General features: G+C 32.7%; 3 protein-coding genes across 4 annotated transcripts in view; 1 reads left to right on the plus strand and 2 right to left on the minus strand.

Moving 5' to 3' along the window:
• LOC111397303 (peptide methionine sulfoxide reductase A1-like) overlaps positions 1-4,051 on the minus strand; it is a 6,424-nt gene extending 2,373 nt beyond the window's left edge. The window contains exon 1 of the mRNA XM_023024154.1: positions 3,466-4,051. Within this exon, the coding sequence (XP_022879922.1) occupies positions 3,466-4,029 (564 nt within the window). The 5' untranslated portion in view covers positions 4,030-4,051. The remainder of the gene's footprint in view (positions 1-3,465) is intronic.
• Positions 4,052-5,272: 1,221 nt separating this feature from the next.
• On the plus strand, positions 5,273-10,922 carry LOC111397312 (ras-related protein RABD2a-like). Of its 2 annotated transcripts, none has more exons than XM_023024172.1 (8): positions 5,273-5,430; positions 6,705-6,777; positions 8,506-8,553; positions 8,632-8,679; positions 9,138-9,209; positions 9,393-9,548; positions 9,846-9,949; positions 10,493-10,922. In XM_023024172.1, the coding sequence occupies exons 1-8, from the start codon at positions 5,417-5,419 to the stop codon at positions 10,584-10,586; spliced, it is 609 nt and encodes a 202-aa protein (XP_022879940.1). In that variant the 5' UTR covers positions 5,273-5,416; the 3' UTR covers positions 10,587-10,922. The 2 variants fall into 2 exon arrangements, with proteins under 2 accessions (XP_022879940.1, XP_022879933.1); XM_023024165.1 differs by lacking the exon at positions 5,273-5,430 and adding an exon at positions 5,625-5,783.
• An 11,029-nt stretch (positions 10,923-21,951) lies between these two features.
• LOC111394589 (cytosolic sulfotransferase 12-like) lies at positions 21,952-23,140 on the minus strand. The gene has a single exon (XM_023020527.1). It carries the CDS (start codon positions 23,114-23,116, stop codon positions 22,145-22,147), a length of 972 nt encoding a protein of 323 aa, XP_022876295.1. The 5' UTR covers positions 23,117-23,140; the 3' UTR covers positions 21,952-22,144.
• Positions 23,141-23,939: the final 799 nt, after the last annotated feature.

A 23,939-nucleotide genomic window follows, 5' to 3' on the forward strand; every position in this document is an offset into this window, starting at 1 on the left:
GATAATTCTCCACATCCTTTTTAACTTTCTACATCTCAGAAACTGATTTAAAGTACGTTGTGTGATACAGAAATTAAATGAACTGTAAATGCATTCTCTTTAATGAAAAAAAAAAGTAGGTCCAAATCATAAGTGGTTGAAAAATTGCAACATAAAAGTGACGAAAGAGAGAGCAAAAACAAAGGAATTTGATTGAACTCTATAATCCATTAAAAACAAGGCCTACAATGCTAGGGACACACACAAAACTATGAAAGATGCATCACAATCTTCGAAGGAATTCACCCAAATCTTCTGGTTAGTGCCGACCACTGTCATTCATGGAAAAATCTAGGAAATAAAGCAAATTAAAGAATCCTCTATAAAATTAAAGTCGGCAAACTCACCAACTTCATGCCTATAAATATGGATTCAATTGTATTTTGTACGCATGAGAGAGAGAGAGAGAGAGAGAGAGAGAGAGAGAGAGAGAGAATTGACAGTGTGAAAGTATTATGTATGTGAGTGACAATTGAGTGGCAGTGAGTAAAAGAGAGAAGTTGTGGATAGCACATTTGCTGTGTAATTAAATTGTATTGTGTACTTTGTTAATAAAATAATATTATCTTGAGTTTAAATTCAACAATTTGATATTAAAGAGGCTCTGAAGAATTGAAAAATTAAAGCAAGCAAGACAATGCTTACAATAAAGACAACGATTGAGGAAGAGTTATTAGAGCACATAAGAGTTAAAAGCATGCCAAAATAAGCATGAGACACGTTCACAGCATTATTCTCAAAGAAAAATAATTTGAGGTTGTCATTTATGATAAAAGAGCTGCTCTCTGTCGCTCAAGGAGAAATGACAGTAAGTCAATATTTTAACAAAATTAAGATCTCTCAGTAGCAAAGTTTATGAATTAGATTTTTCGAGTCAAATTTTGGAATTTGGAATGAGAAGAATAATTATACATAAATTGAAACCCGAATTTACAGACTTTATTGCTGTCATACAAGGTTGGCCAAAGCAACCGTTACTGGTAAATCGTGAAAATTTGTTGGTTGACCAAGAAGTGTTGACTAAATAGGGTCTCAATAAAGGGAAAAAAAAAAAAAAGCAGCATTATATAGTTATAAAAGAAGAGATCGACCCCATCAATAAAATAATAAATAATTAAAAAAAATTTAATCTAAAATACAATTTGAAGGGAGTCATCAAACAAGGGGCCCAACCAAATTGCGAAAAATGTCATGGTTATCAACGAACTAATGACTCATGCTTTACAAGTGAAAAACGAGGTTATCATGCTAGAGACTATTGGTTTATAAAGGAGCTAGCAAAAGACAATTTAACAACCTCCAACAAGGAAGAAAAGTACAATAGCGAAGAAGAATAGAGCAACCATAAGAGTAATTGAGCAGGTTCAAGAAAAAATTTAATTCAAGATTAAAGGATGAATCAGCATTGGTGGTGATCCTCACTGAGCAAATGGATTACAAAGATGATTTGATTGATGACTCAGGACACAGCGTCGTGTGGAGTCTTCTTGGTGGACTCCGAATAGTGAAGAACTAATGCGCTCAAAAGAAATAGACGTGTTTCATTAAAATTTGATGGCAAGTTGAAAGATAAGGTGCCAAAGCAAACCAGTGAATTAAGATAGAAGCTTGAGAAAAATACAAAATATGTTGGAGACAATAATGAACAAGAGCTTCAAAGGTAACATAAAGACTCGAGAAACAAACAATCTAAAATCATCGATGTTAAAGATCTTACAAAAGTGATACAAAATCATTGGCAAAATTAGAGCTTCAACCCAAACCGCTTAAACAGACCAACCCAACCTAAGCAGACTAGTTTAGGTTGGTTTTTAAGTTCAACTGCGTTGGGTTGGGTTAGGTTGAAAAATCAAATTTGAGGTCAGGTTAGGTCAGATTGGGTCTCAAGTTATGAATTAAAACTCAATTCAACTCAATCCTACCCAACCCAATGAATTAAAAAATTTAATATCTAAAATGGAAAAACCTAAACAGACACAGTAGTGAAGAGACATTTCCTTTTCTTACATATGCGGATTGGTATGAATATTATATACAAATGCAAAATAATTTGACGATAAACTAAAAATTAAGGACGTGATAATGAAATGAATAAATCCCAAAAAAATGATAACAAGAAAATGCCCCATAGTTTCAAACTTATCTATAAATTAATTTTCAGATATAGGTTAAAAATAATGGAGATTTTCAAGTAGTTTCAAACTTTAAAAATTGTCCAAATTCAACAAATAAATAACCGAATCCAACTGGAATTGGACCTAAGACCAAATCAACCAACCCAACCTAAACCAATCTAGCCCAAACCAATCCAACCTTGATCAGTTTAGGTTGGGTTCGGTTCGGTTAGGTTTAAACTAGTAATTGTGTTAGATTGGTTTATTTTACATCAAACTGACCATGTTGGGTTGGATAAAAACCAACCCAACCCAAGCCCAAACATAGGCAAAATGATGTGTACTCAGAAAGCACTAGATCGACCAAGTCAACAAGAAGTGATTGATGTACGTATAAATTTACAACCACAAATAATGAAGCTGGGTGGAAATCAGAAATTAATTACAAAGTATGCTAACCAAAAAATAAATGAAGAGAAATGGATAAAAAGATATATTTGACGCAACAGATGTATTGAATAAACGACCAAGCGCTTCACAATTCGTCGATAGAACTAGGCTCGACTAAAAAGAAAATAGTGAAATTAAAAAGTCGATTTTTCAAGTAACATTTATTGTTTTTCTCTCATTTTTAATAAATATATGTTTTCAGATGTCAATTACCAATAAAATCAAATATGGTTTGAACAATCACAGAAGTGGAGCATTGAAATCTAGAACTTATTAAACTCAATTATTACAAAATAACAATGAAGAGTGGAGCCAAACCTACTCTGTACTTTAGAAAGTTAAATGGAGCTTAGTTTCAAGGAATTTCCTCTCTACAATAAAGAGTCTTACATAAAGAGCCTCTTGGAGATGCTCCTAAGACTATCAACAAGAAAACTAACTATATCATCCATGGAAGTGAAGTACAGAGAAAAAGCCTCTTTTTTTGGTTGTACCATTTTCAATGAGTGTAGTTTAATCTCTTTTCCATTATCTTCCTCTGACAAAAAATTATCAGCACTTGTTTGCAAAACAGGATATGCATTTTGGAAAGAACGATCTCAACCAGAACTTTAAAACAAGTAACAAGTGTACTTTTGTTTATCACTGAAAACATTATAATTTACTTTTCTATCTTGTTAATCAGTTGGGGATGAGTAGGAATTCTCATTAATCTTCCTCCAGGAAATTTCCATCCAAAGTCAACCGAATTTTGAAACATAAATAAATTCTTTGATAGAAAAGAAAACTCCAAAATTCAAAAGCAATAATCATCTGATAAAAAACCCCCAATAATATTAACTCAATAGTTAATAACAGTCACCTGGCGATTACGAGTTGTAGGATCATGTCTCGCCCAGAAAACATCAAGCATGGTCTCATAACTACACTCCTTCGGATCATACTGGACCCGAACCACCTCCGAATGGTTCGTGGTACCGGAACAAACATCCTGGTAGGTGGGATTGTGCAAGTACCCCTGCGAGTATCCCGCCTCAGTCTTGGTAACACCCGGCACCCTCTGAAAGGCCAATTCCACGCCCCAGAAGCAACCCGCCCCGAATTGCACGAACATTTGACCTGGAGCAGGTACGTCGTCGTCAGGTCCCTGCGCTATTGAAGAATCGGAAGACGAATCCACGGGGGAGCCAGTGGGGTTGCGCAAACCGAATCCGAGTTTGTTGAGCCAGCTCATTTTTGAGGAGGTAAAAAGAATGGAGGGGCGTTCAGTCGTGTAGGAGGAATTAAAGGGTGTTGGTGAGGGTAATTTGGGAAAGGAAAATGAGGGTTTGGAGATGGAAGAAAGGACGGAGAGGGTTGTTATGGCGGTGGGGATGGTGGCTCTCACGATCATTCTCAATGGAGATATTGGGGGGAGTGCGTACATGAAAGCACGTCATTTTCGTGAATTTATTAAAAATTTTGATTTTGATTTGAACAAAACGTGGACGAATCATTAAATGTGTACTTATTCCATATTGATAATTAATAAAATCATATAATTCATTAAGTCCTGTTTGAAACTTGTCATCCAAAAACTCTCTTTTTTTCCTTTTTTTTTTTTTAAATTCATTTTCAATTAAACATTTTTTATCAAAATAATTTTACATGTAAAAATTTCCTTACTTATTAATATCACATTTTTCAAAAATTTCCTTACTTATTAATATCATATTTTTCAAAAATCACTATTAAAACATGTTAAATTCACCAATAGTCACGCAACTTCATATTTAGTATAAACCACCCATTTTGATTTTGTTTTATCATGATCATCCAATTTCATACTTAGTTTCAGTCAAGTCACCCAGTAATTAAATTGGGTGGCCTATGTAATACTAAGCTCTTGTTTGAGCCTTATTTTTTTCATCAAAATACATTTTTCAACGGTGATTTGACATCATTTCAATCCCACATATTTAATAAAATAATATTACACGCAAATTCATATCTTTTTTTCATTTTTAACCACACATTCTTCATCGTTATACTATTTCAAAATACATTTTTTTCTAAAAAATAGGGTTCAAACAACCCCTAAATATGCAATTGGAGGTTATAATAAAAGAAAATCAAATTGAGTGATCAGTGTGAAATGAAGTATATATTTGGTGACAATTAGAGGATTTAACCCATTATAAAGCTTTCAAAAAATGGAGCTCAAACGGAACTTAAATTTAAGCCTTGTTTGAGCCTTATTTTTGAGGGAACGAATGCGTTTTGAATAATAGATTGATAGAGAGAGTGTGGTTAAAAGTTAAAAAAAATTGAATTTATATATAATATTATTTTATTAAAAAATGTGAGATTGAAATGAATTTCGAAAAAATGAATTTTTAAAAGAATTAGGCTCAAACAGGGGCTTAGACTTATTTAGCCCATGTTTGTTATTTTTTACTTTACATTTTTTTCATTATTTTTTTATAGTACTTATTTTTTAATCGCACATTCTTTATCAAAAAAATAATACAAGTGAATCAAATTTTTATATTCACACATTTTTATCAATCACTTTTCTATTAATACATTTTTTCAAATTAACGAGCTTCAGGGCCTTCATGTTGCAATTAGCAAAATTATAGTGGCCTTTCGTCAAAATCCTCGAGTCTGTATAAAAGGCATCTATCGGTGCATCTCTCATCTGAAATCAATTCTCATTACTAAAAAAAACTGAGTTCTCTACAGTAAGTCTGCTCGTCATCCGGTCAGCTCTTCCGGCACCGATCTCGATTCGCCGTTGATCTCGGCCGTCTGAAGGAGAATTGCATCCAATCATGACAACCGAATAGTAAAATCTCTCTTCCCTTTACATTTAAAATTAAGGGAAAATAAGAGTAACGGTGTTTATTTTAGCTTTGAATTTGATAAGATCCACATCGATTATGATTCGAACTTTACCTTCAGGGCCTTCATGTTGCAATTAGCAAAATTATAGTGGCCTTTCGTCAAAATCCTCGAGTCTGTATAAAAGGCATCTATCGGTGCATCTCTCATCTGAAATCAATTCTCATTACTAAAAAAAACTGAGTTCTCTACAGTAAGTCTGCTCGTCATCCGGTCAGCTCTTCCGGCACCGATCTCGATTCGCCGTTGATCTCGGCCGTCTGAAGGAGAATTGCATCCAATCATGACAACCGAATAGTAAAATCTATCTTCCCTTTACATTTAAAAATAAGAGTAACGGTGTTTATTTTAGCTTTGAATTTGATAAGATCCACATCGATTATGATTCGAACTTTACGAATTATGCTATTCTATGATCTCGATTTATTATTTTTAGATTTTTGATTTTTTTTTTTAATATTAGAACTGGTCGTCTTATACATCGGATTTATTTGTGTTAAATTTAACTGAGAATTTACAAATTTTTATCTGTAGTTTTCTATTGTTAAATATTCATTCCTGTTAAAGTCTCTGAACCGTGCCATTTGAACAATGAAAAATATTAACATAGCGAAAGGGCAGTGTGTTTGTCCTTAATTTTAGATCTACTTATTATTTCTGAGGTGAGCTGGTTGAAACTTTGTTTATGGTGCCAAAATTTAGTTACTTTTTGTCCATTTGTTGGCAAAATTCATCTAAATGTCTATCCTGCTTTACATCGAAATGATAATTCTGCTGTGAAATTGGGTCACGTTGGTGGACCATATAATTGGTTCTGTATATAGAAGCTTGGCTAGAATTCGATGTAATATGTGATGTATCTCTCTGCAGGGAAATATTCTGTTAAAACACATTAATAAATGAAAAATCAGATCTTTATGCATTTGAAGCCCATGCTGAGCTTTTATTATACGAATCTAAGAATCCTAACTAGGAAACATTCCTTCTGAAGTAAATAAAACTTCTCTGTTTATCTGGAGCAGCGCTGAATTATGAGATTCTTTTGAGAAAGTTTTGGAAAACTTTTTGCAATGTTTGATTTTTGGGGGGTTTGTGTTTATATTTCGGCATCTCTTAATCAAATTCACATTGTTTATATGATCAAGTACATTTTATGTGATTCCTAGCAATCTTAAATGATAAGTTATACTGAATTTAAATATATGTTGCGTCTTGCAGTGACTACTTGTTCAAACTTCTTTTAATCGGAGATTCAGGCGTTGGAAAGTCATGCCTTCTTCTGAGATTTGCTGTAAGTTTTTAGATGTCAGTCAATCATAGTTCGTTGCATAAATTCTTCAATTCCTGTCAGATGCTAGTTTTTTTCCTTTTCTTTTCTTTTTGGTTTTTTTCCCCCCTTTTTGCAAAGGCAGCTAATGTGGGATTTTCTTGAATTGTTTCAAATTCTTTTTTCAACAACTGAACTGATTTAGCCTTGTACAGGGAACTAATTTACTCATATTTGTTGTTCACTTCCAACACTCAGCCTCCTCCTCACCCACCCTACCCCCCCCCCCCCCCCCCCGGGAAAAAAAAAAAAAAAGTGAGAGAGAGGAAACAATCTCAGCCTGCCTTTAATTTATTTATTTATTTATTTATTTATTTATTTATTATTATTATTATTATTATTATTATTATTATTATTATTATCATTTATTTATTTTTTATTTTTTTTTTTTTTGGTGAACTTTTGCTCATTGAATTGAAATTTGTTTTGAGAGCAAACCATAGTTTCTGAGTTTGAGAGTTCCAATTTAGAGAAAAATTGGCAGAAAAGTTAGGTGTTTATTGAAATCAAACCTAGTTGCCCCTCAAGCATGAAATAACCACGGTCATTATTTGCACAAAGTGGCTACTATCACTTTCAAATTATAGTTCTATTGTTGTCAATAACAGAACCTTAGTAAAGTGTTGGCTTTTAGAGGCATGTTACTTCATCAGTACTAATATGCAGATTACAGAGATATATCAATCATGTTATTGAATTTAATTTTTTTTGGGTTGAATCAGAGATCAATGTTCATAGTACTTGGTTATACTTGTTACAGTGATATCCAGCCATTATCTTGCCAATTGAATACATGGTTTTGGATTTGGAATCTTTGATTGCATCACTATGCAGTGACTGTGTGGGAATTTGACTGTAAAGCAGTACAGCACTGTAAACTGCCATGTATCCAAGGGCATGTTGTTTTTGGTTGTATGGGCTTTTAAAGAGTTCTAGCTACTAGGCTAAGAATGGTTTTAGTTAATCTTTACTTTCATGAGGTTTGTTTTAGATAATTGATTTGATGCGGTTATGGTTATTGAGGTGTTTTGTGTAGATTCTTGTGGTTAAGTTCTAAATGCCTTTCTGAACTCATAATGACAGTTTTAATATATAGTACGTTCAAGTTGTAATTCTTCACACATTTTTGTACTACACAATCTGCACAGATGTGGAAGTTCTAAGATTTTGGACATTATATTAATAGTAAGATTGGTTTCTACATAAACAGAAAGTACTGAGTATACTGTTATTTTTACTATTCTACATGGATGATTTTTCTTAGTTCTCAGTTATTCAGTCAATCCAACAATTGATTTAAAAGTCATGCTGTAAGATTATCAATTATGCTCCATAGCTCTCGCTTCCCCATTTTCCTTAAACTTTGAGTAGGTTGGAATTTGACCTCTCTCTTTTAGGCATTCTAAGTATGTAATTTAGGCTTCTAGCTCTACTTTTTTGTAAATGCTACTCACGTGTTCTTTTCCTGGTATGCCTCTTAGATTCCATGGAGAAAGTTATATTAGTAACATGCCAATACTACTTTACCAGTCTTAGGTAATAGGAGATTAGTCTGCATTTCCCATCATTACAATTTCAATCTCTGTGTGGCTGCAATGGCGATAAAGTTTTGATTTGTTCTTTTCTTACAAATTGTTGAGTTTGCTTTGAATATAGATTAATAACTGACCATTCTTGATTTTTCTCATGCAGGATGATTCATACTTGGACAGTTACATCAGTACAATTGGTGTCGACTTTGTAAGAACTTAGACTTCACAGGCTGTTAAATTTTACTTGGCACAGTTTGAAACCTTGACTGTTTTTCTGCTTTTCTAGAAAATACGCACAGTGGAGCAAGATGGAAAGACAATCAAACTTCAGATTGTACGTTCTCTGATCTCTTTAAGTTTTTGCCAGACTCTGCGTTTTTTGAATCGGTCCTATGGGGTAGTGATTCAAATTTTGGGACTTTTTCTTAGTTTTCCTGGTCGGTATTAATGGAGTTTAATGAAACACCCATTAACTTTGGAACAGCGAAAAATAGATGTATTTACATCATTTCATGTCCTCAATCGATTGCTTTCAAATCTCTGGAGAAAAGAAGCTGATGTGGTCAATTTTCAGTATGAAATCTATTTTGAATTAGCTGCAAGCATGGCTGTATTCTTCAAATTCCCCGAAAATTTAGTTCATTGAGTTACTGAATGCTGTTTGTTGGGAGGCTTTCATATATTGCACAAGGATTGCCTATATGTATGATGACGAATCATGTGCATAAAAGAACGCTGTTGAACTCCAGTAAAAATTGGTTTATACTGTTTGTTATTATTTGTGGCTTTCAGTGGGATACTGCTGGACAAGAACGCTTCAGAACAATTACTAGTAGCTACTACCGCGGGGCACATGGCATTATAGTAATTATCTTTTTAGTCTCTTCATCTCTCGTCATTAATTATCTGAATATGAATTCAGATCTGGCGCTGAGGCTGAGCCACCTCAGCCCCCATGTCACCCTCAGCCCCCATGTCACTGTCAATGTAGCTTCTCTCGCTGTTTGGTGTTATTAAATGCTTTATGTTGATTGAAAATTCTGGCAGATAGTGTACGATGTGACTGACCAAGAAAGCTTCAACAATGTGAAGCAATGGTTAAACGAAATTGATCGCTATGCTAGTGAAAGTGTAAACAAGCTTCTAGTTGGAAATAAGTGTGACTTGGCTGATAACAGAGCTATCTCATATGATACAGCTAAGGTACAAATCTTGTCATTTTGCATGTATACTGTGTTGTAGATTTGGATTGATTTAGTCAAAATGACAGTCAAATTTGAACCCCACATATCTAGGAATTTGTTTTTAGTTAGTTCATATTTTGATTTATCTGAATCTTTCGATTACATTTTTTATTTTAGCAGTTCCTAGAATTATGTATAGTTTTCCCATAAATGTGACGCAATATACAAAGAAATATATCATTTGAGATTAATTCCCAAAACCTTTAAACTGTTGTAGAAACTAGTTTAACTGAAATTACCTCCATTTGCTGTTTAGGCTTTTGCTGATGAAATTGGCATTCCGTTCATGGAGACCAGTGCAAAAAATGCCACTAATGTTGAACAGGCTTTCATGGCAATGGCTGCTGACATTAAGACTAGGTATTCTTCTCTTGTATATAATGGATTATTTCTTGTTCTCCTAAAATCTGAGATCTGAATATTTCCACCAGAAAGTGTTACTTATTCATACTTTCTTGAGTACTATATTCCTTACTAAATTCAATGCTATAAAAACCGGCATGGCTAGTTCACCCTTAATATGGAAAACATGTCCGGGTATGGCTTACCAAATGGAAGTTAAAAATCTGGACTAAAACCTGTCAATCTCCCCGTTGAACTGGCCACAGTTTGCATTTTGTCTTCATGAAAAGGGATAATTTTGTTAAGGAGCAATTTAATCTTGCATATGTCCTGTGATATTGTGTCCTGTGATATTGTTACGAATCTTTGACGTCATAATATCCTAATTTTGGCTGTTTTATTTTTATATTGATGGAAAATTAATTTATGTTTATAAATTTCTTTATGGATTTTTATGTTTATTTATTTTATTTTTGACATCTGGTTGTCATTGCCTGAGCCTTATACCAGAGCAGGGTTCAATATTTTTCTTTTTTCACACCCCTGTCATAATAACTGCAGGATGGCAAGTCAGCCATCGAACAATGCAAGGCCTCCCACCGTGCAGATTCATGGACAACCCGTCGGCCAGAAGAGTGGCTGCTGCTCTTCTTAGTTGGCTGTTGTGGCTTTTGCGGGATTATGTTTCGCCAGCTAACGATTAGCACTTCGACCCAGCAATTTATATTTAGTTCAATTCTTTTAAATCTATATGATTTCTAAGTGTCCTGTACAAATTATGAGCGGTTGCTCACCAATCGTATACGTTTGTTATTTTTCTCCTATTTCACGTAGCTTTGTCCGCAGGTAACACTGTCATAGCTATCTGTTGACTGCTAGTCTCTCAGCACATCTGGAAACAATTATGTAATGTCTTGATTCGTGTTTACATTAAAATTCAGACAAGCTTGTAATAAAATGCTAGAATTATTATAGTGCTTTTTGTGGTAAACTGTTAACTGTTCCGTTGAGACATGGACACCTACAAAATCCAATGGTTAGATGTATGTGGGCTACATGAAATCTTGTGCGAATCAGCATGAATCACTTTGCAAATGTAAGGCTACTTTTTCATGATTGATGTGTTTCGCTCAATAATCAGCTGAATATGTGACTTGGATATGCTCTTGCTCGGGTTAATTTATAATTGTTGAACATCCACTAAAGAGTACTATCGAATACATCTAGTGTCACCTGCATAACAAATTGCGTTCATGTAATTATATATTACTCACATGCAAAACACCTTGGCACATTTTGTAATTAGCCCCTGTTTGAAAGTCATTAAAATGAGGTGTGCGTGTGATTTTTTTTATTTTTATTTTTTTCCCCATAGAACTTGTCGCTAAAAGGGGGAAACAAATTTAGGATTACATGCAAAATATTTTATTGTGAAAATGTGTGATCGCAAATGAGTTTTTAGATTAAAAAAAAAAAAAAAAAAAAAAAAAAAAAAAAAAAAAAAAAAAAGAGTTATTTCATTGGTTGTCAAATAGGGCAAAATAAAAAAAACTTCATATAATACTGTGAGGCAAAAAAAGAAGTTGCTGTAACTCTTCTATTGTATTGTCTTATCTAATACTAGTCTCATGCCCGTGCAATGTGGTAAGTCACCTATACTCTATGTAATATCTTGACATTTTGTAGAATATAATTTAATTTATATATGCTATATTTTAATATTTTGAAAGTTTAGGGACTAAAGTGTAGATAAAATAAATTTTAAATCTATTTAAATGTAGATAGTGACGTAATGATAATAAATACATGAATATTGGACTCGTTGGAATTAGATCGTAATTAATCATGCATATTAGGCTCGAGAAAAAGTTAATTTGAATTACCAAAGCCTAAGTTATCGAGGTTGAAAGATATAGAATTAAATATTATTATTAGTATAATCATTTTAATTGAGTATGAAATGAATTTAACAATTTCATGGGTGACGTCCTAGATCTGTGGCAGGCAATAGGTCAGTGATTGTTTTGTTTATTAAATATAGTTTATATAAATAAATAAAAAAAGGAGAAAAGATAAGGGAAGCCACGTGAGAGAAACAGAGTAGCTTTGTTGTTTGAACGCTGCTACCCGTACAGAGGTATGTTTTTTTACAGATCCTTGCTAGACCCTCACACTTGTGGGCCTCGACATATTTTTTTTATTTTTTATGTGGGACCAAGCCCTACAATGAGGGGTTGGTAAGATCCCTGTGAAGCACAACTCTTTACACAGAGATTAATACTTGTTGTTTTCCTCTCAATTTGTTTAAAAAGGTGCCACATGTAAGTAGGGATGGCAAAAAGTTTTAAGGGCTCGGGTTGCCTGTTGCTTAGCCCGCAAAAAGTTTGAGCCGGCTCGGCTCGAGGCTAAGTCAAACCGAGCCCCATCTTGGGGTGTCGGGCCGATGTAGCTCACGAGCTAGCTCGATTAAAAAAAAAACCAATTATGGCGTGAAAAGGCAGCCAGCTACCTTTTAAAGGGGAGAGAGAGAGAGAGAGAGAGAGAGAGAGAAAAAATATAAAAAAGGGGAAAAAAAAAACGAGCCGGCTTGGCTTGGCCCATTTTGGCTCGATAAGGCCTGAGACGAAAGCTTGGGTTGAGCCTCGATTTTTTGGCCGAGCTTTTGCTAGGCTCGGGCCAAAAAAAGCCCGTCTTCAAAAAGCTCAAACCGAGCCCAAACATTGATTTTCAATTCGCGAGCCGACTTGGTTCGGCTCGTTGCCATCCCTACATGTAAGGAAGGTATTTATTGAGTGATATAGTTGGTTGGCAAGATCTAGTCAAACATTTTGTTTCAAATACTGTTTCCCCAACTTCATCCAATTACCCACTATCTCTTACACATTTTCTCGCGCCACACCTTAGTAGTTAGGGTATAAGTACCTATGTTGATAAATAAATCACACGAGAAAAAAAAGGGAGGGACACAAAAATATTTGTGCACAGCTCACAGTAACATAAGTGGCAAAAAGAAGAAAAGGAAAGAAGAGAACGTGATTCTTTGTCTTTCAAAAATATAAAGCAGTTTAACAAGGTAGGATATGAGGTGTAGGGTTTTTATGTCCCATTTAATTTTTTTTTTTTTATATGTTGATGAATTTTTGTACTCATGAAAGTTAAAGTTATGATATGAAATGTTATGGTATGAATGATATAGCCATTTTGGTACAATGAAATGAAATGATATGATATCAACTATTATCGGATGATATGCAACAGTATGGTATTCTTGCACATGTTTTAAAATTATTATTCGGGATCGCACCATTAAATCTGATATCCTACTGAGTATTCTCATGTACTTGCTATTTCCCCTACACCTCACAGGTTAAATCGGGTCGTGTCGAAGTAGGGTGGTTCAATGGTGTGATTGTACCTCGTTTTGCTAGACAAAAAATCTAAAGAATTTGGCACGTAACTTTATTTCTTTGCCGTAAATATTTATTCACACCTAAATTATCGTTTATGTTTATTTATTACATGGATATTTATTTTAAATTGTGCTTTTATTTAAAAGTTTGAATTTAAATCGTTTGATTTCCTTAGTGCGTTATATTACCTTAATCTCCGTGGTTTCATGAGGAAAAATTGGGAATATTGATTCAAAATATTCTCTGTGTCACTGCTTGATGGAGCATTAAATAATCTAGTTTACGTGTAAATGTTATTTTACTTTAAATAAAGTTGGAATTAAATATTATTTTATCCATCAATTTTACTAAACATATCCTTACTGTTAAGGTAATAAATGTTGATAGGCTGCCCCATAGCTTGGTGATGCAGGGTGAAAATTTCTTTAATAAAATAAGACAAATTTGATAGTATTTTCACCATTTGGAGCCGTATCCACACATTGAATAAAGGTTATACAGAACAACCGTTATTCTTACTGAAAGAACATAAATTACAACACATAGATCATAGTTATAGATTTTTAGAAAACCCTAACCCACACGGAGAGAAAGAACTGTTCGACCACCCAAAGGACGAAAATAGGGGCCAAGTATATGTATCTATTCATTTTAACCAATTTCATTCTAAGGTCAAGAATAAGCCATGTGTACGGCAAATCACTACCTACGTAATAGAGGCGAAAAACATGTAGCATGAAAACAAGTTTTAATGAAATGGGCCTCAAACCCAATTTGAGAATAAGACAGCCCAACAGGCCAAGTAAATAGTGAGGTAGCCCAACATTTAATAGATGCTCTTATACCAAGCAATGGGAAATTAATTCATAATTAATTGACCAAAATGTGTGACAATTAAGAGACACTAAAAATATATTTGGGAACTGTTTATAATTTGTTCTAATTGTAGATAGATATAAAGAGTGGTAGAATAGTGGATTACATTTGTGGAGCACTCGCAATGTATATGTATAAAAAGTGGGTTGAGTATTCATAAATATGACCAAATATAGGGCCTGTTTGAATTACATTATTTCAAAAAATATGTTCTTAAATAGTGATTTGACATTATTTCAATCACACGCTCTTCAATAAAATAATATTACAATCAGATAAATTTTTTTTTTATTTTTTAACCATACATTTTCCATCAATATACTATTCAAGAATGCATTATTATTAAAATAATGTGGCTCAAACACCCCATAGATTAAGTTATACATGATGGAAAAAGTTATAAAAGCAAGAAAATAGTACAAATTGGAATGCACAAATTTACATGGTTCGCTAGTGTTGCAATTTCACTATCTTAAAAATAGAGGTCTTAATGCCTGTATCAAGAGACGTTCATCTCCTGGGAAGATCTTAATGCCTTAGGATTAAGTGTTGTTCCCATTACTTTATATACTCTACATATTCCAGCAATAGATTCAAAATGTTCATCCAATTCTAAATTCGCACCCATGCAAACAAGGGCAAGGGAGTTTGTAGTTGTAACAACCCGAATTTTTTTACTTAAATTTAATGTTGGTCATTTGTCGTTACATTAAAATCTAAAAGTTGAGATGATAAACCCGGCCCACTTATTTGCATCAAGAATTTACTTGCTTACATATACTTTTTAGAATTTATCTAAGTTATTTGGATCGAATATTCAAATATTTTTGAAGTTGATAGAATATATCAATACTATACTCATTTTGTAGCTCGTGATAAATAGCATAAATTGGGCTCAAGAATAAATATATTTAGACTAGTTATACAAAAAATATTTTGATAGAAAAAAAGTATTCTAAATTTTGTATTTTATTAATAAACAAAATAATAATAATAAATAAAACAAAACTTTCATTTCAATTTAATTGAGTACGGTTACATCGGAATTTGAAAAGAATATTATAATTTAATACATTAAACATAATTAGTTCATTAAATTTGATAATAATTAATTTAATTAATCTCATGAATTTTCCATTTACCTCAAATGCATTTGGAATTTAATAAATGTTAAAACTGAAATGCCGTTTTAGTTGACTTGGGGTTACGTGTAGTGTGTCAGATTATATATACATGTAAGTGGTCTGATTAGAGTGTAATTTTTAAAAAAAGTTAAACTCCAACCTTGAGAGCCCACCGCCCCGCCCTTAAAATATTGTTAGGGAGGTAAATCGTAGGATGTGTCTCAACAGGACAAAGAACAAGAGTTGTCTGTACATTGCGCCTATAAGAAGTCCAATTCCATATTTCAGGAATCGAACTCCATACTGCGGCTGCTAGTAAGGCATGAGATAACCTCACTCCTATCCTTTGCATCATTGGACTATGCTCCGGAGGCGTATTATTTTTTATTATAAAAACACGAGTTCACTACCTATAAATTTTAGATTCAATCTTGACGTAAAGAATAAGGTTTCACAGAAAGTTCATAGAAGTCTCACATTGGAGATAGGTCCCACATGAATATTTTATTGTCAAAAAAATCACCCCAATTCCATCCCACCCTTGCTGAGTGTTATCTGTCAGCCTTCTATAAAGGCTTTATCTGTATATGTAGTCTCTCTCTAAATTTAACACAGTCTATTAGAAATAATTTATTTTAATATTATTTTACAAGCCATATTTTTCAGATTTTATTCTAGTGTCATTGAGTTAAGAATACATAGCCCCCGTTTGGCCCCATTCTATTCAAATTTTAATGATTGGAATAGTATTTTTTTGAAAAATGTATGGTTGAAAAGAAATGAAAAGTTTTTTATCTGTGAATAATATTATTTTATAAAAGATTGTGTGGTTGAAAATAAGAGAGAGAGAAAGAATGAGAAAGAGAATGGGAACCAAACGGTTCAATAGTGTTCAGGTCAAATCCTTGTTCAGATACCTTTCTATAAAGATTTTGAAAGGAAAAAGGAAACCAATCTCTTTCTCAGTTTGACTCCTTTTCTCACATAACTTTAATCCTTCATCTTTTAATAGTTGCAATTAAGTACTTTTATTCCAAAATCATTAAAAATTGACTCAATGCATGTTTTGAAAGTTTTCAATTTAATCCTCAAATTGTTCAAACACCGACTTTAACTCCCTAAGCTTATGAATTTTTATCGAATGCTCTATTAATACTTCCAATTGAGCTCTTGCTATTTAGTTAATCTTCAATTGCTCTTTCACATCAATTGTATCTAAGTTGAGATTTTTCTTTCAATTAAAATAATTAAGATAAAATAAGTAGATAATTGCTCAATTTACATATAAGTATTTAAGAATAGAAGCTTGAATAGGTTCATAAAATACACTTATTAATTACCCTAAAACTTAAACTATTGTTCGTTTCGAGAAAGACTGCCTACTAAAAACACAAACAAAAAATTACAACATTAAATAACTTTGGTGAACCAGCATCAAATATTGAAATCATTTGATAATTCACAAAAAGTTCATAAGCAATGCAATTAAAACTAATTATTTACTTATTCTATGCTTGATTGAAGTGTGTGTATTGTCAATCTAATTATCATGAAATTTAAGTTGGTTATTTCCCAATCCTTAATGGTCAAATATTTTCTCTCTCTCTCTCTCTCTTGTGGGAAAAGACTTTCATTTCTTTATGGTTTGATATGTTTGTTTTGAATGTTATATAGAGAGATATATACAGTTTTTCGTTTGATATGGTTCGATTGCTTAGTTGGAAATGATGTTTGGATAGTTTAGTATAATGTTTAGTAATATTTTGAGATTAAACTGCATGTATTTCACTATGTATTTTTTGAAACAATTGACCTTTTTGAAATTTCCTTTATAGATTATAGCGAACTGGATGAATGATTGGTAAATTGGTGGTTTCATTGTATTGCATATTGATGGAGAGATCGTACAAGTAAATTTAGAGTGTGTTTGATTGGTATGAAAAATATCATATAGAAAAGAAAATGTTTTCCTTCTTTTGTGGAAAATAAAAACCACCTCCACCCAAAGAAAATGTTTTCCTTAAAAACAAGGAAAATTAGGCATATTTTCAAAAGTTGAAAAATGTTTTTGATGGAAAAAATTAGCAATCAAACACCTCAAGTAGGAATTTGGGTGGAAGCCTGATATTTTCCATGGAAAATAAATGTAATCAAACACACTCTTAGTGTTGGTTTCACTTTTAAGCATTTTAAATTTTAGAGTATTGAAAATTATGGTTTATTTCCTATGTGTCATGAGTTTTGAAAATATTGAAGTTTTTTAGTTCATATTTTAAACTATTTAGATAAATAATTTAAAATTTTGTATACAAAATGAAACGAATATTAGTAAGGATTCAGATTAGAAATTCAGGATATTACAAGATATGTCTATCCGAACATCAGTGATACAATACAATTATAATGAGACTTGCAGTAATGATCAACTTAAATGACAGTGTATGCAATTTATAGATAAGAATATTCTTGAATCAAATTAAAGTACAGATAGATCTCATAGTCAAATAATCGATTATCACAAGTACCAGCATGCCAAAAAAATTTATAGTGTAGTTGGGAGTATCGATATTTACCTCTGTTTGTCGTATCTATGTTGACACCAGTATAAATTGAGTATTTACAAGTTATTTATTAACATACTACTTGGTGGGATCTAATTAGGTTAAATCAGAGCTTAAAATACTCAAAAGTGTTTTCAGGAGTTCTAGGACATTGATCTTATGAAAGCTTATGATTTAGTAAGTTGGGATTTCCTTAAAGGTGTTTTTGAAGGGTTACACTTTCCCTCGAGATTTGTGAATTGGGTTATGGAATGTGTTACTTTTCCAACATATTCCATTGGTTTGAATGGTAGCATGCATGGTTTCTTCAACGGAGGGAAAGGCCTCCGACAAGGTGATTCTATTCCCCTTTTTGTTCGTGCTTTGTATTGAATATTTTTCAAGATTGCTTGAGCCGCCACAAATGATAATGATTTCAATTATCACCCTAAATGTGACCCCCAAAAGATCACTCATTTAGCTTTTGCGGACGATTTGATACTTTTTGCTACGGGAGATGTTATGTCGGTGAAAATTCTTATGGATTGCCCATCCAATTTTGGATTTGTATCGAGTTTAAGGTTGAACATCCTTAAATCCAGCTTATATACAACTGGTATTCATGATAAGAGCTTGAGGATATTTTTCAATTGACAAATGTCCCAAGGAGTAGTATGACATTTCGGTATTTGGGTATTCCTCTTGCTTCAAAAAAACTTAAAGTAAGTTGTTTATGCTCCATTTCTTGATAAAATTACAACTTATATTGGTGCATGGAATTGCTCTTCATTATTTTATGCCGGCAAGGTGGAACTTATTAGGGCAGTTCTTCAAGATGTTAAATGTTTTTGGCTTTCTATCTTCCTTATCCTGGCTACAATCATATCATGGATTGTTAGCCTTTGTTGGAGACTTTTTTGGGAATCTAAGAAGCCTTTGGTTGCGTGGAACAATCTTTGCCTTCCAAAAGATGAATGGAGCCTCGGATTGAAGGACTTAAAGAGTTGGAATTTAGCGTTACTTTCCAAATCCTTGTGGAATATTCAACATAAAAAGGACATTCTTTGAATTCGGTGGGTTCATCAAGTATATCTTAAAAGGACTTGCATTTGGGAGGTCCTACCTAGGAAAGATCATTCCCCACTTTTCAAAAAATTGCTGAAAATCAGAAATATATTGGGACGGAAGGAGGATGCTCCCCAGATTTTCTCGCATGGACAGAACATGCAAAACACACAGCTGGGTACAGTAACTTTTCAGTCTATGTTTGCTAGACTTCCCCCAACACTGGCAGCCGTTACACCATAGAACAGTAACTGTTCGAGCAGCCAGACTGGAATTCACAGTGTCCGAAATTAGGCAGTACTGGACAGATTAAATAGCTGGTCGACTGGAGCAAAATTTTGCACTAAATTCGCCTATGAATACTTCAGGCCGAGAGGCTCAAAGTAGATTTGGGCCAAAGATGTTTGGAGCACTTTCATCACTCCAAAGCATTCCTTTGTGCTTTGGTTAGGGGTCCTATCAAAACTCCTAACTAAAGACAAATTGCATTACTTGAATATTGATTGAAATTGTATTCTTTGTGGGCAAAAGGCAGAGATGGGCTGCCACCTTTTCTTTGAATGTTCTTTCACTTCAATTGTATGGGGAAATATAGACATTGGTTTGGCATCAAAAGATCTATGGCTACACTTGCTAGCCCTCTTAAATGGATGAAAAAAGAGGCTCGTGGGACTTCATGGCGAAGCAAGGCTAAAAGAATTGCACTTGATAGTACCGTTTATTACTTTTGGTTGACACGTAATAGGAAGATTTTTGAAGACCTTTCACCCAACTTGGACTCTATTGTGAGACGGATCAAAACACACGTATACAAAGTTATGTTCTCTTTATATCCGGATGTCTTGATCCATTTTTAGTCCTTAGCGTTGGGTCTTTGACTTTTTATGCACTTCACTTTTGTTGTATCTTCCAAATATGCCTAGAGTAATAGTTTGTGATATTGGTTTCTGTTTTGCACGGTTATGCCCGGTGCGGTGTACTTGTATATAAACATTTCTGATTAATGATATTCACATTTATCGGAAGGGGGGAAAAAAAATGGGGGACCATCATAATTCCAGTACTTGCGAGTTAATTATTACCATACCAACTAATGGGATCTACTTATTGTCAACGGAAAGCTTAAAAATGCTAAAAATGGGATTTTCCGAAGTTTTTGGGTAGTGGGGGTGCTGACATCGTAAGACGGGTGTCGACACCCCCTCTGGGGGAATTAAAAGGAACCTCGAGTTTTTCACTCACATGGGTGCCCCATATCGAGGGGAACATTTCTATACTATTTTTATAATTTTTTCATGCATAAAAGTTAAAATAACTAATTAAAGACAAGTATTTTTTCTAGGTGTGTTAGTTTTGTGTTTTTCAAATGAAAACGTCTCACCTATTTATAGGGGAAATTCTTGTTGAAAAATAAGTTATAAAACTTTTAATAGAATCTTAAAAACTCAGTTTTCATTTTCTAATTTCAAGTTTTCAGTTTTAGGTTTCTTTTAATTTTTCAGTTTTTGCTTTAATTTTAGATTCAATACAAAAGATTAAAACCCATTATTATATTTGTAACCTATGTTGGAAATTTATTAATGAGATGGTTGAATTTTCTACTGTAAAAAGTGGTGGATTTCACATTCTTTTACACACAACAAATCAAACACAAAAGATACTCTCTATGTTTTCATACTACTCTCTAATCATTTTATACTATTTTCTATAGTTTGTGACAACTTGATGTGAGGCTTTTTTTTATCTCCCTATGGTCGTGCCTATAAAAGGAGAGTTACATGAATTTTATTTTGGAGTCGTGTAGTGCCGAAAGAACCTGCACAAAGGAGAGGCAACACGACTTTAGTACAGCGTCCTCGACGTGACTCCTAAGGCTTGATTTCTATTCTCAATTTATATTATATTATTGTTGAATTATGTTGCATTGTCTAATTGTTTATGTTAATTGATAAAAAAGTCTACACACAAATTACCAATTTTCCTAACAATTCTAGGAGCATAAATATAATTATGTAAACTCATTATAGTAGTTAGTAGCCCTTATTGTGTATATATATATATATTTTGTTAATATTAATATTAGAGCATTTCTAAGTGGTTTTTTTATTTTATTTATTTATTTTTAAAAAGCATCTTGTACATAGTAGAAAGCATCTTAAAATTTAAAAAGTAAAATTTTTGACATGCTCAAACGAATTCTATTCTTTTAGCGCTTCATTTTACCTTTTTCAATAACCATTTATTATTTTACCCTTAATTTTTAATTAATATATTATTTTAGATGTCAATTGCTTAAATATTCAAATATAATTTGACTAATTCAAGAATTGGAGCAATGAAACTTACAATTTATTAAATACAATCATTATAAAATAAAAATAGAGGATTTAATTTGCTATCTAAATGTCCACACTCTATTTTAAAATGTCAAATTGAAAAATATGTTGATGTTTAATTTTAAATATTGACTATTAAAAATAAGAAGAATGTTACTTTTAAAGAATATTTCAGAGATGCTCTTACTTGTTTATGAATTTAATTGTTAGTTATGATTAAATTTGTTATTTTTTTAAAAATTAATAATTTTATATATAATATTAAATGCACAATTATCAGGGAAATAAATAACGTGACAAATATGAGCTACTCCGTCCATTCCATAAATATAAGCTTGCTTTCATTTCCACATATATTAAAAAAATAATAATAATTAATATAGTTGAAAATATTAATTTTACTTTCATTTCTAATGAGTTAAATATGAAATTCATATTTGTTGATAACAATGCATATTAAATATGGACACATTAGAAAATCAAAGAAATTAATTATACTCTCAATAATGACAATAATCTACAATTTGGAATAGACAAAAAAACTAAGAAATAAATATAACCTCAACAAGAAAAGTGACCTATAATTTGAAACATACAAAAAAAGAAAGTAAATCTATCTTTATGGAATTGAGTATGAAACTCAACATGTTCAACACCATAAATAAAAATTATATTATCATTTCATAAATGATTACAAATGAAAGGAAATTAATCACGCAGCAATAACATTATCTTGTAATGACTACACATCCTAATATACTAATCAACTGACAAAGCAGTAATAAATGATTATATAGTGCATGTTTGATATGAAATACTCGACTATCAATTCCCCTTTTCAACATGCCAATAATTTTGATCTTCAACGTCGTAAATAAAGATCAAGTCCAGATCCTTGAAACTTCTCGCGACATAATCGACTCAGGTTCTCTTCCATATCAGGCGTCAAATAATTTCTCGAATCCTCGATGACACCCTTCCGATAAAAAGATGCATTCAACAATCCATTATATGGAACGTAACCATTTTTATTCACTTCCAAGTTCTTAAGCCTCTCAAAACTACACTTCCACAGTATATCATCAACTTCCACTTCATCAACAGACTTTCCCAAAAAGGAAGCCAATTTCTTCACTTGCCCTGTTGGGTCAATCTTAAGTTCTTCATATGTCAAGAACAATATTCTCTCAGGCATTTCCAAACTGGCGTTCCAGTACCGCAAAACATGATCAAAGAAAGGGCCATGAATGTACACTCCCTTGGAAAAACAATCAAATGCTTTTTCCAAAGGAAATGGCTCTTCATTTGGCCTTAGAATTGAATTCATAAAGTACCACCAAGAAATAAACGTGTCTTTTGGATTTCTTGTTATATAAACAATCTTGCATTTTGAGTTTTTTACTGAATCAGAAAGAAAATTGTAAGGCAAATGTGTGTGTATCAGTCTTGGTGAAGGCATACCTTCAATAATAGCATATCGATTTTCTTCGAAAATCATGGATTCAATAGTCGGCACGTGCATGTGAGGACTACCTTTCTTGAGAATTTCTTCTTCTTTATTTTTATCGTCAGGATTTCCATGCAGGATGGACAGACAAAGGGCCTTTAGCCATGTTGTGCCTGTTTTCACCGTCGAAGCTAATATAAAATCATCGTCTCGCGCTATAAACTGTGATTTAAAGACTAATGCAGCTTCGAGGATACGACTTTCGTACCAGAAACCTTCCCACTGGTAAATGTCACAAATGTCGAATAACTTATGTTTAGGAAGTTCATCTAATAAAGACTCGACTGAAGTGGCTGATGAAGAATTAGATTCATAATTTGAGGCCATTTGTGTTGACAGAAAGTATGTATAAAAGAGATGTTCAAAACAATTGTAGTAGACTATAATGGTCCGTCATGCTTTTTATAATTGACACAGATACAACATGAAAATATTTTATCTTTTTACAAGTTTTATATTTTTGTGCAGCCCTTCACAATGGGGAGCCCACTATGTGCTGTACAACTGTACAAAGAGCAAAATTCATATTGGTAATGTAGCTAGTATATGTTTCCTACACTCAACTTCATTTATAATGATATTTATTTTATTAGAAAAAATAAGGTTAGGGTTGGCTCGAAAATAAAGTGAAATTGAGAAAAATACTACTAAAATGAATACAAAATTTACGTACTCAACTCAAACTACGTCCACAGAAAAGTATATTACAATTGCACTCTAGTAGAAGCATTATGATAACCTTTTTTCTTCAAAATAACAGTAGCTTCATTGGGGTTGCAATCCCAATTTAGCGGCTTTTAGATAATATGCTAAATGAAATGTAAAATTAAATAAGTCATTTTATTCCACTTATTATTTAATGTCACATCAATGCCATCTAAACTAGGATGGCAATCCCAGTGAGATTAAATAATATTATTCTTTTTTTAAGAATATCGTTATGTAAAAATAATATTATGTAACCTCAGTTTAGGTGACACTAGATAATATGATAAATGAAAGGTAGAATTAAAAGAGTCATTAAATTTCATTTATCATTTAATGTCACATCAATGCAACCTAGGTATTGCAACTGGACTAAATTACATTATTATTATTATTATTATTATTTTATACAGAATAATGCTACCTAGCTCCACTGGGGTTGTAA

Source organism: Olea europaea, chromosome 1 (assembly GCF_002742605.1).
Source record: "Olea europaea var. sylvestris chromosome 1, O_europaea_v1, whole genome shotgun sequence".
In the NCBI taxonomy this organism is placed as follows: Eukaryota; Viridiplantae; Streptophyta; class Magnoliopsida; order Lamiales; family Oleaceae; genus Olea; species Olea europaea.